The sequence below is a fragment of the Cyprinus carpio genome, chromosome A20, assembly GCF_018340385.1.
Source record: "Cyprinus carpio isolate SPL01 chromosome A20, ASM1834038v1, whole genome shotgun sequence".
NCBI classification, from domain to species: Eukaryota; Metazoa; Chordata; class Actinopteri; order Cypriniformes; family Cyprinidae; genus Cyprinus; species Cyprinus carpio.
Genome location: NC_056591.1, coordinates 20,244,059 through 20,259,448, shown reverse-complemented (window position 1 = coordinate 20,259,448; position 15,390 = coordinate 20,244,059). Strand labels below are relative to the sequence as shown.

The following is a 15,390-nucleotide window of genomic DNA, read 5'->3' as shown; positions in this document are numbered from 1 at the left end:
TAACACAAATCATTTTTTTAAGTCACTCCCAAAACATTTACTCTAAATCATTTTAAGTCATACAGAACTTATTTACATTTTCTCACTTCATTTAATTTCACATTCCTTAAAATGACTGCTCTACTTTGTATATAAACAATGTAATCAAAGTAAGCAGAATTTTTGTTTGGTAGGTGTTGGTTCATTTCATTTTACATAATATTAAATAATATTATAAAAATCCCCAGCAGTGTCTGTTGAAAATTGTCCAAAAAAGATAATATCTGCTTTACCTCCCCGACTGCCACAAAATCATCTGTGTATTTTGGGAACAAGGGAAGGAATGGCTCCAGCTCCTGTTAAAGCGAAACTAATATAAATCATGGGGGAATCTTTTAATGTAAATCTTCCTATGTCATGTTATTTTATATTCACCTGAATCTTGACACTATGCAAGTCTTGCCCTGATCCCTGAAGGGGATGAATCCCAAAACAAGAGAACACAAACCCAGGATAGCTATATCAAAAACATTAAATATTAGTAAAGCTGCATGTGTCCATTGCTGTGTAAGCATATGTGGTACTGTATGTGTGCAACTGGAACACTGTCATTCTAAACGCATCCAAAAAGCATCCAAAGCTTTTGTTGACACACGCGAAGTTGTGTTAACTTACCTTTTTGACAGGTGAATATCTTTCTCAAACTGGATCCCTCTGTAACTGCCACTAGAGCTCTCACTCCAGCCTAAAATTACATTTATTAAACAGAAGAGGACACCATTGCAACCTCTGAGTCAACTTTTATTGTTAATCAGATTTATTTTCTTAGGCTTGACAAAAGCTTACCCTTTTAACCCTCAGAAGTGCATCATATATGTCCGAGGGAAAACCATGAAAATAACGCCATTGAGTTTAGTTGACTATGAGTTTTCTTAACGTAACTTACCTGTGTAAACTCATTTGCTGGCAGGTGACAGTGACAGTCAGTAAATCCTCTAGCCATGATGTTGTGTAGCCTATATAAAATGTTTTGAGGACATTTCTGTGTAAATTAGTAAATAAAACCACACGTTTTCATGATCTCTATGCCATTTTCTCAATCTCTCTTAACGATTGCCTGGAGGGCGGAACGTTTCGTCCGCTGAAGTGTTTCTCTCAGGGTTTGTTTTGTTGTAACACATTCTGCTTCCGTTTCCAGGATTTATTTTGAAAAATAAGCGGTAGTCATGGAGGGAGATCGTGATTATAGGGAGGGAGCAGATTATAGAGTAAATGTGAAGTCGAAAAAACATGTTCGTGAACAGCTTGAGAAGTATACAGACTTATTTAAAAAGTTCCTCGATGGCCAGTGCCACATTTCTGAGGAAGACAAAACCAAATTGCTGAAAGAAATGGTTGTGGTAAGTCTAGTAGAATAAAAGAGATGACAGTTCAATCATTTTTTGTCTTTATCAAGTGTATCATGGTTTTAACATAGAAACACCATCTGTTTTGCCTGTGCTATTCAAGTATGTGAGTTATGACACTGACTTTATTTTCTAAATGTGTTTAGATAGACGCAAAACTCACTTAACTTTACTCCGATGTGTTTTTCATCATCTTTGTTATTGTTGTGTATTTTGTTCCCCCCATTCACCTTATTTGTCTTTTTTTTTATCTTTTAGAACTTTGAATTCACAGTGCAAGAAAATCTAGTTGTCGGTGGCTTGTCGTGGGACGAGGCGTCAGAGGATTATTGTGAAGGTAAGTTACTGTTACAGTTTTAGAGGACTCATTACACTTTTTGCAAACCCAAGCCATAACATTATTAACCATTACTTTGTGTATTTAGACTATGAGAGCACAATAAATGACATTATGGATGAGAAAATAGTTGAGACCGCCTGCAAACGCAACTCTTACCCAAAGCAAATACGCAACCAGGTTGTGCGATCATTAAGAGCAGAGAGGAAACTTCTGGTGAGACATGTTTTTTTTGTTCTCTTATTTCCTTTATTTGATCAAAAATACAGAAATAAACTGTAATCTTGCTAAATGTTATTACAATGTGAAATAATGGTTTCTGTTTTAATATCCTTTAAATAATTTATTTCTGTGATGCAAAGCTGAATTTCCATCAGCCATTACTTCAGTATAAAGTGCCACATGATCCTTAAGAAATCATTCTAATATGCTGATTTATTATTGGAATCATCAATGTTGGCAACAGTTGTGCTGCCAAATATTTTTTTGGAAACTGCGATACTTTTTTCAAGATTCTTTGATGAATAAAAAGTTGAAAAAAGAACAGCATTTATTCAAAATATAAATCTTTTCGAACAGTATAAATCTTCTTAACAAAATCAATATAATTCTTCTTAACTTCTTATAAATCACTTCTTAACAATTTAAAAAAATTTTTGCTGATTATTGGTTTTTATTTGTTTGAATTTATTAGAAAGAATAAAAATTTGCTGACCCCCAAATTTTGAACTGTTGTGTATATTGTTAGAAAAGATTTCTCTTTTAAATAAATGCTCTTCTTTTTAACTTTTTATTCATCAAAGAACCTTGAAAAAATATATCACAGGTTCCAAAAAAAAAAATATATTAAGCAGCACAACAGTTTCCAGCATTGATAATACAAATAATATCAACGTATTAGAATGATTTCTGAAGGATCATGTGACACTGAAGACTGCTTTGCATCACAGTAATAAATTACATTTGAAAACATATTTAAGTAGAAAAACTTTATTTTACATTGTAATTATATTTCACAATATCACATATATTCCTGTATTTTTTTTATCAAATAAATGCAGCCTTGATGAGCATAAGATACTCCTGTTTATTTTTATTTTGTATTGTTTTGTTCACAGGCTTTGAAGACTGGACACACACACACACACATATATATATATATATATATATATATATATACACACACACACACACACACATCACAAATTTAATTATTAAAATAATAACATTCCAAACTTAACATTAATATCTTTAAAAGTCTTTATAGGATATTATTTGTATTTATTTATATTTGGAACTATTTGAGAACACATTGCACTGAGTAAATTTTTTTTTTTTTAATTTTATATGTTCCACCTTTGGCCACTAGATGTCATAATATCATTGTTTTACAGTTGTAAAATTTTAGGTGTTCCACCTCTGGCCACTAGGAGTCGTAATATATTCGAAAATAAACTATTGTGCTTCTGTAACTCATACAGTATACTTTGGTGTTTTTTTCAGAGAACGGGTCAGTTTGATTTTTTTTTTCTTTTTTCAGAAGACCTAAATGTTGCTGTGTGAATTTAGCTTATATGTTTTTACTGTTAATCCATTATTTTAGGGTTTGTATGAACAGGCAGTGAAGCCCCAAGACCTAAAGCCAGACCCAGCTCAAGGTGTGTGCACTTTTTTTTTTTTTAGTAAAAGTTCATAATTTGTGTAACAGTATTAGTTACTAGCCGTTAAACGTTGTTTTCACAGAGTTTGTCATCAGAAATGTATCAGCTGCTGCACCTGCAGTGTTCAAACAAGCCAGTACTGTTATGAAGGTACAAATTTATTATAATTACCATATTTGTGTGTGTGTATACATGTACAGTATTGTGCAAAAGTCTTAGGCCATTAGTATTTGTGCCATCAAAAAAAAAAAAAAAAAAAAAATGTTTTAAGCCAGTTATTTCTATATTTTGCTGTAGTGTGTAAGTAGGAAATATAATTTTACATTTCCAAACATTCCTTTTGCCATTAATTGTAATAATCCAATATGCACAAGGAGTCTGACAGCAGCCAGTGCTCCACACAGAGATCTGATCTCACCATCATCTAGTCCGTCTGGTATTACATGAAGAATCAGAAAAAACTGAGACAGAATAAATCCAGAAGAACTGTGGCAACGTCTCCAAGACACCTGAAGAAACCTACCTGAAATATATGTGCAAGTGCACCTACGACAAAAGCTGTTTTACAAAAAAAAGGGTGATTGCAGCAAATATTGATTTGATTGTATTAAATGAAGTTAATTGATAAATACAATCTATTTATGACACTATTTTTGAAAGCATTCTCACTTTACAGCATTTTTACACCTTAAACCTTTCACAGAAGTGTAGCTTTGCAGATAGGTTCCTTCAGGTATCTTTGAAATGCTGCCGTGGTTCTTCTGGAATTAGTCTGGATGATGATGAGATCAGATCTCTGTGGAGCACTGACTGCTGTTAAACTCCTTGTGCATACAAAAATCTCACTGGATTGTTACAATTAATGGCAAAAGAAATGTTTGGATATTTCCTACTAACACTACAGCAAAGGACTTTTTTTTGTTGGTGAAAATATTAATGGCACAGTACTATATACAATGCTCAAAAAATTAAAGGAACACTTTTTAATCAGAGTATAGCATCAAGTAAATTAAACTTCTGGGATATTTATCTTGTCAGTTACTGTACATAGCAGAGTGGGTTGTTAATTCATTTCAGCTGCTTTGGTGTTAATAAAATTAACAACATGTGCACTAGATTAGAAAACCCCCAAAACAGGAATGGTTTTACAGGTGGAGGCCACTGATATTTTTTTCCCTACTCATCTTTTCTGATTGTTTTTCACTAGTTTTGCATTTGGTTAGGGTCAGTGTCACTACTGGTAGCATGAGGCGATACCTGGACCCTACAAAGGTTGCACAGGAAGTCCAACTCCTCCAGGATGGCGCATCAATATGTGCCATTGTCAGAAGGTTTGCTGTGTCTCCCTGCACAGTCTCAAGAGCATGTAGGAGATTCCAGGAGACAGGCAATTACTCTAGGAGAGCTGGACAGGGCAGTAGAAGGTCCTTAACCCATCAGCAGGACCTGTATCTGCTCCTTTGTGTGCAAGGAGGAACAGGATGAGCACTGCCAGATCCCTACAAAATGACCTCCAGCAGGCCACTGGTGTGAATGCCTCTGAGAAAACAATCAGAAACAGACATCATGAGGGTGGCCTGAGGGCCTGACGTCCTCTAGTGGGCTCTGTCCTCACTGCCTGGCACCATGTAGCTTGATTGGCATTTGCCATTGAACACCAGAATTGGCAGGTCCACCTCTGGCGCTCTGTTCTTTTCACAGATGAGAGCAGGTTCACCCTGAGCACGTGTGACAGATGTAAAAGGGTCTGGAAAAGCGGTGGAGAATGTTATGCTGCCTGTAACATTGTTCAGCATGACTGGTTTGGTGGTGGGTTAGTGATGGTCTGGGAAGGCATATCCATGGAGGAACACAGAGACCTCTACAGGCTAGACAATGGCACACTTACTGTCATTAGGTATCGGGATGGAATCCTTGGACCCGATTTCAGACCCTACGCTGGTGCATTGGGTCCTTGTTCCTCCTGGTGCACGACAATGCCCGGCCTCATGTGGCGAGAGTATGCAGTCAGTTCCAGGAGGATGAAGGAATTGATACCATTGAATGTCCCCACGCTCGCCTGACCTAAATCCAAAAGAACACCTCTGGGACATTATGTTTCAGCGCATGTGACCAGGTTGCCCCTCAGACTGTCCAGGAGCTCAGTGATGCCCTGGTCCAGATCTGGGAGGGAATACCCCAGGACACCATCCTTCGTCTCATTAGGAGTGTGCCCTGACATTGTCAGGCATGCATACAAGCACGTGGGGGCCGTACAACCTACTGAGTACCATTTTGAGTTGCTGCAATGAAATTTCAGCTTAATGGACTAGCCTGCTGCATCCTTTTTTCACTTTAATTTTGAGTGTCTTTGAATTCAGCCCTCTGTAGGTTGATAATTTTAATTTCCATTAAACAATGTGGCATCTTTTCATTCCTTACAAATTACCCAGTCCATATCAGTATAGATATCCTGCATGATATTTTTCCCCATTGAGATCTGATGTGTTTTTCAAAGTGTTCCTTTAAATTTTTTTTGAGCAGTGATATATATATATATATATATATATATATATATATATATATATATTAACATGCCCTCCATTTTCCTTCACTCTGTTCAGTCTCTGAAAAGTCTAAAGCAGGCAGCTGAGGGCTTGCATCAAGTACTTGACATGCAGCCTTCAGCGGAGTCAGTGGAAATCTACAAAGAGATTTTAGTAGGAGACATCTGTCCAGATCTTCACCACAGGCTTCCCTCCACCGTCAAAAGAGCTGTGTCTGATTCAGAATACAGTGCAGACTATGTACCCGCTCGAGAAATCATCCAAAAGACTGATGTAAATTAATGTGTATCTGTATGTGTGTGCATCATTTTTTGTGGCTATGGAGAAGGGCAGTAAAGGAGTGTTGTATTGACACCTGTTATTAAATAAGTGTTTTGTGTAGTGTAAATAAATATAAAAAAAAAAACTTTGTGCATATAGTTTCTCACCACTTTCTTTTTCCATTTCAATAAATTACGTTATTAGAGAACCACTGTGCTGATGTGGTCCAGGTTCATACCACAAGGTGTAAGTGGTCTACCAGTGTTGGTTTCCAAATTAACTGGCACTGAACATCTTTTCATTAAACAAATGAGCCAAATAAACATCGACTAGAAGGGCTCTTTTTGTATCCTAAGTGAACAAAGATGAAAAGCTGACAATTTTCTTAACACATAAACAACCATTATTTGATTTTTATGTGTTCTTTCTCTATAAAGATGCAGGAATGTATAACTTTGAGCGAAAGGCTAGTAATGACTAATTGAACTAGAACTGTCAGTCATGTTATCTTTTGTAATGCATTACGACAGTATTACCGGTTTTGTATTTAACTTATTTTGCCAGCATTTGATTTTACTCTTAAAGACATTCATATTGCCTGACGGAATGTTTAAAATCCTTTTTTTTTAAAAATAGCTTTTAGAAATCACCGGTTTAAAATGGAAAAGACAGTCATTTCGTGGAAAGATCGTAAAGCGTTGAAAATACGAAAACATTTACACCGTCAGAAGTTGGAGCTCTCGAGAGCACCACGTGACTTCAAAGAACATCAGCCGAAGGCATTTGTAAGAAATCACTAATGTTACTGAGGGATGTTGACTGACAGTTTAAACATGTCTAACTATGCGCTGATTAAAACGACATAATAGTTCGCCTTAATTTTCCATACAGTTTCGTGAACTGAAGTCTTTATTGCGCTCGTGCTCTTCTGCACCTGTCATGTCACTTTTCAATGCGACAAGTAACTTTACTCGAAATGATGCTCCAGGTTTACGGTTGTTTCGAAAGAGTGAGGTATGTTACTTATTTATTCTTGTTTCCTTTGCACAATTACGAAATAAGTTTATAACCTAAAATAAAAATGTGCCAAATTTACAAATAACTACTTTCCACCTAACACATACATTCTCATCTTTCTGATCTGTGCCACCCAAAAGGATTTTATGGTGAACTGTTTGTGAATTGTTCTGTTATAATGAGATAAAACTGAACATTAATTTAAATTATTAAGGAAACAACACAACATGATAACAATAACATATGATTGTGATTCAGAGCTCTGATGATGAAGACAAAAGGTTAAAAAGAAGAGAAAAGAACCGAGTTGCTGCACAGAGGAGCCGTAAAAGACAAACTCAGAGAGCTGATGAGTTGCATGAGGTTTGCAAGCTGTAAATTATATAAAAGATGCTGATTTCTGCATTTGTTCTTCTAAGTAAAATTTGCAGATATAATGTGTATTTTTCCCATGCAGACATATGTTAATAATTGTGGGCAGACATTGGAAAATACATCAAATGCACATTGACGCATCCGATTGATGTGGTTTTTGACATACTGAAATTTTCTGTAACCAGGCGTATGAATGTCTGGAACAGGAGAACAGTCTGCTGAGGAAGGAAGTCCAGATTTTGATAGAGGAACAGCAACGCTTGACAGATGCCCTCAAAGCCCATGAGCCTTTGTGCCCTCTTGAACTGTGGCATGACCTCAACATCAAGGTCCATAGGCACAGTGTCACCTGAGTTTATGTCTAGATAGAGACACTCACATCTGATGCTCATGATGTCTGAATTTCCATTTAGCATAAATTAATTATACTTGTAATCATGCAAGGGATTTATGCATACTAGCATTTTTAATCTAAAGTATTAATTTGTGTGTTCATTATGCAGTGTTTTCTTTGCAGTGTGTTCATAAAAGTGAATTATTAAATCCTGCTTGAAACTGCAATGTAACAAGCTATGTTCAGAATACAGAATCTAGCCACATGTTAGTTTTCCCAGGGTCACGCCTCACGTGAATACATCCGCTTTGGTATTTACTTTAATAAAGAAAATAACCACTAACTAAACCATCTGTCATACCACAGTTAGTTGGTTGTGAATGAATGACATGTGAGAACGGACTTCTGCTTTATGAGAGCCAATCCAACCAAAAAGTTAGTTTCAAAACTCTGTGAAAGCAGGTTTATGTCTGCATATTATTAATTACTATTAAAAATAACCATAACAGTTTAATTTGCATGTTAGTGTTACTTTTCTGTCTTGCTTGATTGTGTTTTGCTTTTGGAGTGTATTGTATGTGTTGTAAGAAAAATAAACAATTATTTTAATAAAAAACAATCATTCCGTTTTTATACACTTTGTGATGCAGACTGAAATCCAGTAATTACTGGAATTGAAATAGTCATACAATTTCTATTAAAATGAGGTCACCAAATCAGAAGAAGTACCCGGATATGATGTTTATTTCTCATTTGTGTTGAAACCATATCTGGGGGAGGTTGTGGTAAGATGGTGGTCATATTTTTTTTCTTGAATGCATCACTTCCTAAAACCTCTGATGACTTACCTTCCTAACCAGTGCAGGGTACACACTTCTGCATTTCTCTTCCAGTTTTCTCTTCTCTTCTGAAAAGTCCTAGAGCTCCACATGAAGCTGTTGACTTTCAATTCAAAACCTTAAAGCCAAAAAGCACTGCTAGAGAAAAATCATAAAACGGCTAGTTTTAGTATATTCAGTATAAATGTTTATTCAAGCACAAATGCAATTGTTCAGAATGGGTTGAGTGCAAAGGATATAGTACAGAAAATAAAATTGCCTTAATTAGGGCATGACAATATTTATGTAGAACACAAGTTTTATTTCATAGCAATTTCAACAATGCATAGCTTTATAATAGTACATACAAGTCTTCTGGTATGCATGGTGCGGGGAGCCTGTAAATGGAAATGAATATACTGTAGAAAGAGAGAGAGAGAGATATTTTTTTTATTATTATTATTACAACTGAAGTACATATCAGAAGTACATAATGTCTTAGAGTCAAAGTGCTGAGAACCAGTGTTTTATAGTCATACATACATATATACATATATTTAACAAATGAAATCATACATGATTGTCAACAGTTATCTCTGCTTCAAAAGTTATTAATTGCAATCTGACTGCAATCAAAGGTGTAGTTTTGGGTTGAACATTGGGAAGGGAGGGGGGTTGAAGTGTGAACTGTTTTAGTGGAGTCCCGGGTCATGCTCCCTCATAAGGTTTATTTATTTGTTTGGGTTATTTTTGTAAAATGGTCTTTTGTGCTATCATCCACACATGTAAAGTTGGTTGATAACATAACTGCAATAAATTAATAGCCTAGTTAACAATTACTTGTTTACATAGGATATATAATGCATTTTATATTATTTAGGCACTTATAATTTGACAGAATGTTCTAATTCAACATGCCATGGGAAGTCAGTCTAAAATAACATTCTCTAATATTGATAATGTTTATTTCTTACTCCTTAATAGTTCATCAGGCTCTTAATGATTTAATCTGTGCCATCTCTTGGAATATCTAAAGGCCAAGTTTTTCCATCACTCATCATTGTCACAGTTCGCAGGTCTGTGGATTCCTGTTCTGTTGTTTTGTGTGGGTGTGTCTTTGCTGTCACTTGTGTTGCTGGGCAACTCACGAGCACTGATTAGCAATCAGCTGCAGCTGTGGCTCGTCAGTGCTGCTATATTATGTCTCTGTGTTTGTTTGTTCATTGTTGGATTGTTCTGTACTCCTTGCAGTTCTCTGCTTTTAGTCTCCTGGGTTCCAGTTGCTCGGTTTGGAGTGGATGTTAATTTCGTCTTGGAGTTCCTGCCTCTGTTTGGAGTGGCTGTTTATCTGTTTGGATGATCCTTGTTGGATTGCATTCAGAGATCTGCCCATTGTAGTCCCTGTACTGCCAAGGACCAGCTGCATCAAGACTTTCCTGACCAGTCGTTGTTCTATCGCTGTGAGAGCTTTTCCTGAATAAAGGAATTATTCACTTGCAATTGAATCTCGAGTTTTCAGTCCTGACATAACAATCCGACCAAGGATGGATTCAGCAAGTGGTGAGTGGAGAGACGTCATTGCTAATAGCAATGTTCGTATGGATCAACAGGATGAAAAGATATTGGCTATGGGTCGTGTGGTGCAAGTCTTGGTGGCACAGGTGTTGGAGGTTACTGCCCAGCTCCAACGTTTAAGAGCGGACATCAACGGAGCGCCCACTGTGCCTACCCCGCCGTCTGTTTCCCCTTCTGTGGCGTGATCGGATCAACACATCAAGCCTCGTCTTCCACCTCCTGCTCTGTATGCTGGTGAGCCACATTTATGCCGAGCTTTTATAACTAAGTGCTTGTTGTTTTTCACTCTTCAACCCAAGTCTTTTCCTATGGAGCAGTCCAGAGTGGCGTTGATGATCACGCTGCTTTCAGGACGCGCTGCGCTCTGGGGAACAGTGGTGTGGGAAAGCCAATCACCATGCTGTGCCTCATTCCAGTCCTTCACGGAGGAGTTAAAGAGTGTTTGATCGACTCGTTTCGGGATGTGAAGTGGATTGGAAACTGACGGATCTGCGACAGGGTAATCATTCAGTTACTGACTATTCCATTGATTTCCACACCCTAGTGGCAGAGATGAAATGGAACGAGGAGGCACAGTGGGACAACTTTCTGCATGGGTTGGCTGACCATGTCCAACGGGAGATCGTCGGGTTGGATTTACCCATTACTCGGAATGGACTGATCGAGTTGGTGATTAGAGTGGACAGCCTTCTGCAATGTTGTGATCAAAGACATGCAAGTTCTTACCCAGAGGTGGAATTTGCTGGTGACAGTCCAATTTCAGATCTTGAACCCATGCAGGTGGGCAGAACCTGGCTGACCAGGGAGGAGAGGGATCGTCGACGGACCAACGTTTTGTTTATACTGTGGAGCGAGCGGGCATTTTGTTACAAGCTGTCTGGTAAAAGCCAGAGCCCGTCAGTAGATGTGAGTTTATTGACAGGTGGAGTTTCCTTCGAGAAATCCTCTACAGCTACTCTCCTTCCGGTCAGACTACAGTGGGCCAATGCTTTCCATACCTGCCAGGCTTTAGTGGACTCAGGAGCAGAGGGCAGTTTCATAGACGCGTCACTGGAGGCTCTGTTACTCATTCCGGTGGTCTCGCTACCTCAGCCTATCTCTGTCCAAGCACTCAGTGGGCAGGTTATGCCATCAGTCACCCAGAGCACAATACCCATCAAGCCCATCACCTCTGGTAACCATATGGAGGAGATTAGACTACTGTTGATCAATTCCCCTCTGGCTCCTGTGGTGTTGGGTCATCCCTGGTTGTCACTTCACAATCCCCACATGGACTGACAACAGAACACTATTTGTGCTTGGAGTAGTTTGTCATGCGTCTCGTTTGGTGTCTGCCTGTTCTTCCGTGTTGTGTTCTGTGTTTCAGGAGGAATCCATGGACCTGTCTAACATACCGAAGGAGTACCTGAACCTGAAGGAAGTGTTACATAAGTCTCGAGCTGCCTCTTCCTCCGCATCGTCCCTATGACTGTGCCATAGACTTATTGTCAGGTACGTCTCTGCCTAAGGGCAGATTATACCCTTTACGTTCCAGAAAGGGAGGCCATGGATTGGTTGTCCACCGAGCTGTTTATTTGTGCCTGAGAACTTGCGGTCTGATGTCATCCATTGGGGTCATTGTTCCAGGATCGCTTGTCATCCAGGGGTCAATTGTACCGGTTATTTGGTTAAGCAATGATTCTGGTGGCCTTCTATGGCTCGAGACATTCGTGGTTTTGTTTTGGCCTGCTCGGTTTGCGTGGTTGGTAAGCCTTCCAATCGACCCCCAGCGGGGTTCTTGCAGCCGCTGTCAGTCCCTTCGAGACCGTGGTCCCATATTGCGCTAGATTTCGTTACTGCCCTCCCACCATCCCAGGGCAACAGTGGTTTTAACCATGGTGGACCGGTTCTCGAAGGCGGCTCATTTTTATTCCCTTACCCAAATTACCATCTGCCAGGGAGACGGCGGTTTCTGTCATTTGATCATGTCTTTCGCATTCATGGCCTCCTGAAGGATGTGGTTTCTGACAGGGGTCCCCAATTTGTCCAAATTTTGGAAGGAATTTTGTTGGTTACTGGGGGCGACTGTCAGTCTTTCCTCGGGTTATCCTCAGAGCAACGGTCAAACTGAGAAGGCCAACCAAGATTTGGAGTGTTGCGATGTTTGGTTTCTCAGAACATTCTTGTCTATTCAGTCAAATGTATCCTGGACTCTAGGCGGAGGGGACGCGGATTTCAATACTTGGTGGACTGGGAAGGTTACGGTCCAGAGGAGAGAAGTTGGGTGCCTGCTAGAGCCATTGATCACTCTCTTATTGATTTCAATTGACAGGTAACGGCCCACGGGAATGCCTGGAGGCGTTCCTAGGGGGAGGGGTACTGTCACGGTTCGCAGGTCTGTGGATTCCGGTTCTGTTTTGTGTGGGTGTGTCTCTGCTGTCACGTGTGATGCTGGGCAACTCACGAGCGCTGATTAGCAATCAGCTGCATCTGCAGCTCGTCAGTGCTATGTCTCTGTTCGTTCATTGTTGGATTGTTCTGTGGGCTCATGCTGTGCTCCTTGCAGTTCTCTGCTTTTAGTCTCCTAGGTTCCAGTTTCTTGGTTCGGAGTGGGTATTTTTCGTCTTGAAGTGCCTGCCTCTGTTTGGAGTGGATGTTTCTGTTGGGGTGATCCTCGTTGGATTGCATTCAGAGATCTGCCCATTGTAGTCCCTGTGCTGCCATGGACCAGCTGCACCAAGACTTTCCTGACCAGTCATTGTTCTATCACTTTGATGGCATTTCCTGAATAAAGGAATTATTCACTTGCAATTGAATCGAGTTTTCAGTCCTGACAATCATTAGACCCCTCTTACACATAGCTCTCGTTTCTGACTTGTACTTGATCTTAAGAAAATGTACCATAGCTCTTAACTGTAGCATTTGTTATAAGGCTAGCTTATTAATCGCTACCAGGCCAATAATGACTCCTTATTCTATATAGCACTTATGAAAAACAACAGCCTGCAGATTTAGAAACAATAGTTAGGCTACAACATGCCAGTTTTATTAAATCTATAGGGAAGAATCTAGTCCCTTAACAGACTATCTATTATAAATTATCCAACAAATTAGACTATTTACCTCAAATAAACCTACAATAAAACGTGTCAAATTCATGAGGTTATGAGAAGTTTAAAAAGATTATAATAGTGCTATTATGTATATGTACTTGCTAATTTTGGTTATTCGGTGGTTACCTCCCCATCCCCCGCTGCAAACTACACCTCTGATTGCAGTATTACAAAACATCTGCAATGTTCCTGTCCGGGTCTGCATCTAAACAAGCGGAAATGAGAGTCCAGTGCATGCTGCAACTCAGCGTCTATTTGTGTTATTCCTCGATTGTTATGCCCTCTAGTGGACACATTAACACATTACATACACTTTATTTTATATAATCTGTCTCTATATAATTTGTAGCCTAAGTCCACTGAAAATAGACATAGCTGCTTTAAATTAAAGTGATAATGTAGTTTTAATCATCTACATCTACTGTAGCTACTCTGAATGAAGGCCATTAGTTTGTATGACTAGTCTGATCGACATTCAAGAAATGACGTCTCTTCTAAAACTCAGGCTGGGTCAGAGCTGTAAATATCTCTTCTTGTCACTACACGAAAATAAAAGGAAGCAGAGAAGATTATCTATTAAAAAGTTTCGTACTGTTTTGCATTGTCTTTAAAGTGCACATGTTTTGAAATCCGAATAGAGGAGCATGCAAATACGGTTTGTGAACTGGGAAATTAGGGGTGTGTCTTAAACGGAAAAATATTCCTGTTATGGTAACCTTTCCTTCCTGATCTGTTAGTTCCTGGTAGCGACTGTAGGTGGTTGCCCTCGCATCTCAAAATTCTTGTAAACCTTACAGGAACTTCGAGAATGTGGTCCTTGAAATTCCCATTTAACCTACACTTCCTTGAGCTCCCCCAAAATAAAGAAGGGACATTTTCATTGTACTGGCAAGGAAGTTTAAATGCATAAATCCTTATCTTTGCACACTGAGGGAAAACCAATCAATATATGAGTTTAGGAATGTACACCACAGGGTTGTCATTCATTATAATAAACCCCTAATAGTGTATTATAATAGTAGGCCTAATGGCTAAATGAGCTGTAAAACTGTCAATAATGTTGCATATGCATAGGTTTGTATACACTACAATGAATGAATAAAGCATTCCAATGAGCTAATAGGTTAACAACCTGTCAGTCATGAATGCAGTACATCAAAACTTTAAAATCATTATCATTAAAATAATGTTTAAGGTTATGTGATGCTTGAAATAGCATTACAACACCCTATTTGGCATCTGTAGACTTTCAACAGTTTTAATGCTTGCATCAGAATGTGAAGTTTCCACTGATTGCATTTGTTGCCAAGGGCTGGGACTATGTTGGTTCATATTCAGGCAGGGCAAAGTGCACTTGCCTTATATGGTAAAAGGCAGTTCATGATGTTTGGAATCTGGGTATTTAAAAAGGCATGTTAAATAGATTTTAGATTAGATTTCATAAATGCTTGGTTTTATTACTCATTCAAAACATTTTCAATTTTACATTTTGGAAATATTAAGTCCATATTTTTATCATTTTGTACTGTTTAAAAAAATATTAAGTTCCATATTTTGTATACTGTAGGCTGGTCATTTAGTTCCTGTATCTAGTTGAATGGTTTTGATTAGAAGTAGTGATTCACTTTCGTTTCATTGCACTGACCGGGAAACAAATGTGAACAAAGAATGTTTAATTCTCGGTGATGATGTTTTCAGGTGAAAGAGGTGGAAGTTATCCGAGAGTCATTTCTGAGAGTTCACATGTCTGACATCAGTCCGCATCAGCAATGATTAAGCAATGAGCAGCAACTCGGACATGATTGCCCCATATGTTTTTTTTTTTTGTTTTTTTTTTTTAATACTTTAAGGGATGTGTGCAAACAAAATGACACACATAAAAAGGCCAAAAGTGACTGTTTTTATTGTGGTTCATAGAAAGGGTGGAGTACAAAGCAATGATGGCATCCAATGAAAGATTACAAAGCATTTTATTAACTTAGATTAATT

At 38.5% G+C, this 15,390-nt stretch overlaps 3 protein-coding genes across 3 annotated transcripts; 2 read left to right on the top strand and 1 right to left on the bottom strand.

Annotated features, from left to right (window-relative positions):
• Positions 1-268: 268 nt before the first annotated feature.
• Positions 269-1,132, bottom strand: LOC122134302 (putative deoxyribonuclease tatdn3). The gene is made up of 4 exons (XM_042778334.1): positions 926-1,132; positions 655-724; positions 415-496; positions 269-335 (listed from the first exon to the last, which is right to left on the bottom strand). The coding sequence occupies exons 1-4, from the start codon at positions 980-982 to the stop codon at positions 269-271; spliced, it is 276 nt and encodes a 91-aa protein (XP_042634268.1). The 5' UTR covers positions 983-1,132.
• A 22-nt stretch (positions 1,133-1,154) lies between these two features.
• Positions 1,155-6,342, top strand: LOC109058892 (kinetochore-associated protein NSL1 homolog). The gene is made up of 6 exons (XM_042778057.1): positions 1,155-1,379; positions 1,644-1,722; positions 1,811-1,938; positions 3,326-3,380; positions 3,466-3,533; positions 5,987-6,342. The coding sequence occupies exons 1-6, from the start codon at positions 1,206-1,208 to the stop codon at positions 6,209-6,211; spliced, it is 729 nt and encodes a 242-aa protein (XP_042633991.1). The 5' UTR covers positions 1,155-1,205; the 3' UTR covers positions 6,212-6,342.
• A 135-nt stretch (positions 6,343-6,477) lies between these two features.
• Positions 6,478-8,539, top strand: batf3 (basic leucine zipper transcription factor, ATF-like 3). The gene is given in 4 exon segments (XM_019125692.2): positions 6,478-7,204; positions 7,466-7,570; positions 7,768-7,877; positions 7,879-8,539. Coding segments are annotated over 4 exon segments (363 nt in total). The 5' UTR covers positions 6,478-7,129; the 3' UTR covers positions 7,952-8,539.
• The last annotated feature ends 6,851 nt before the right edge of the window (positions 8,540-15,390 follow it).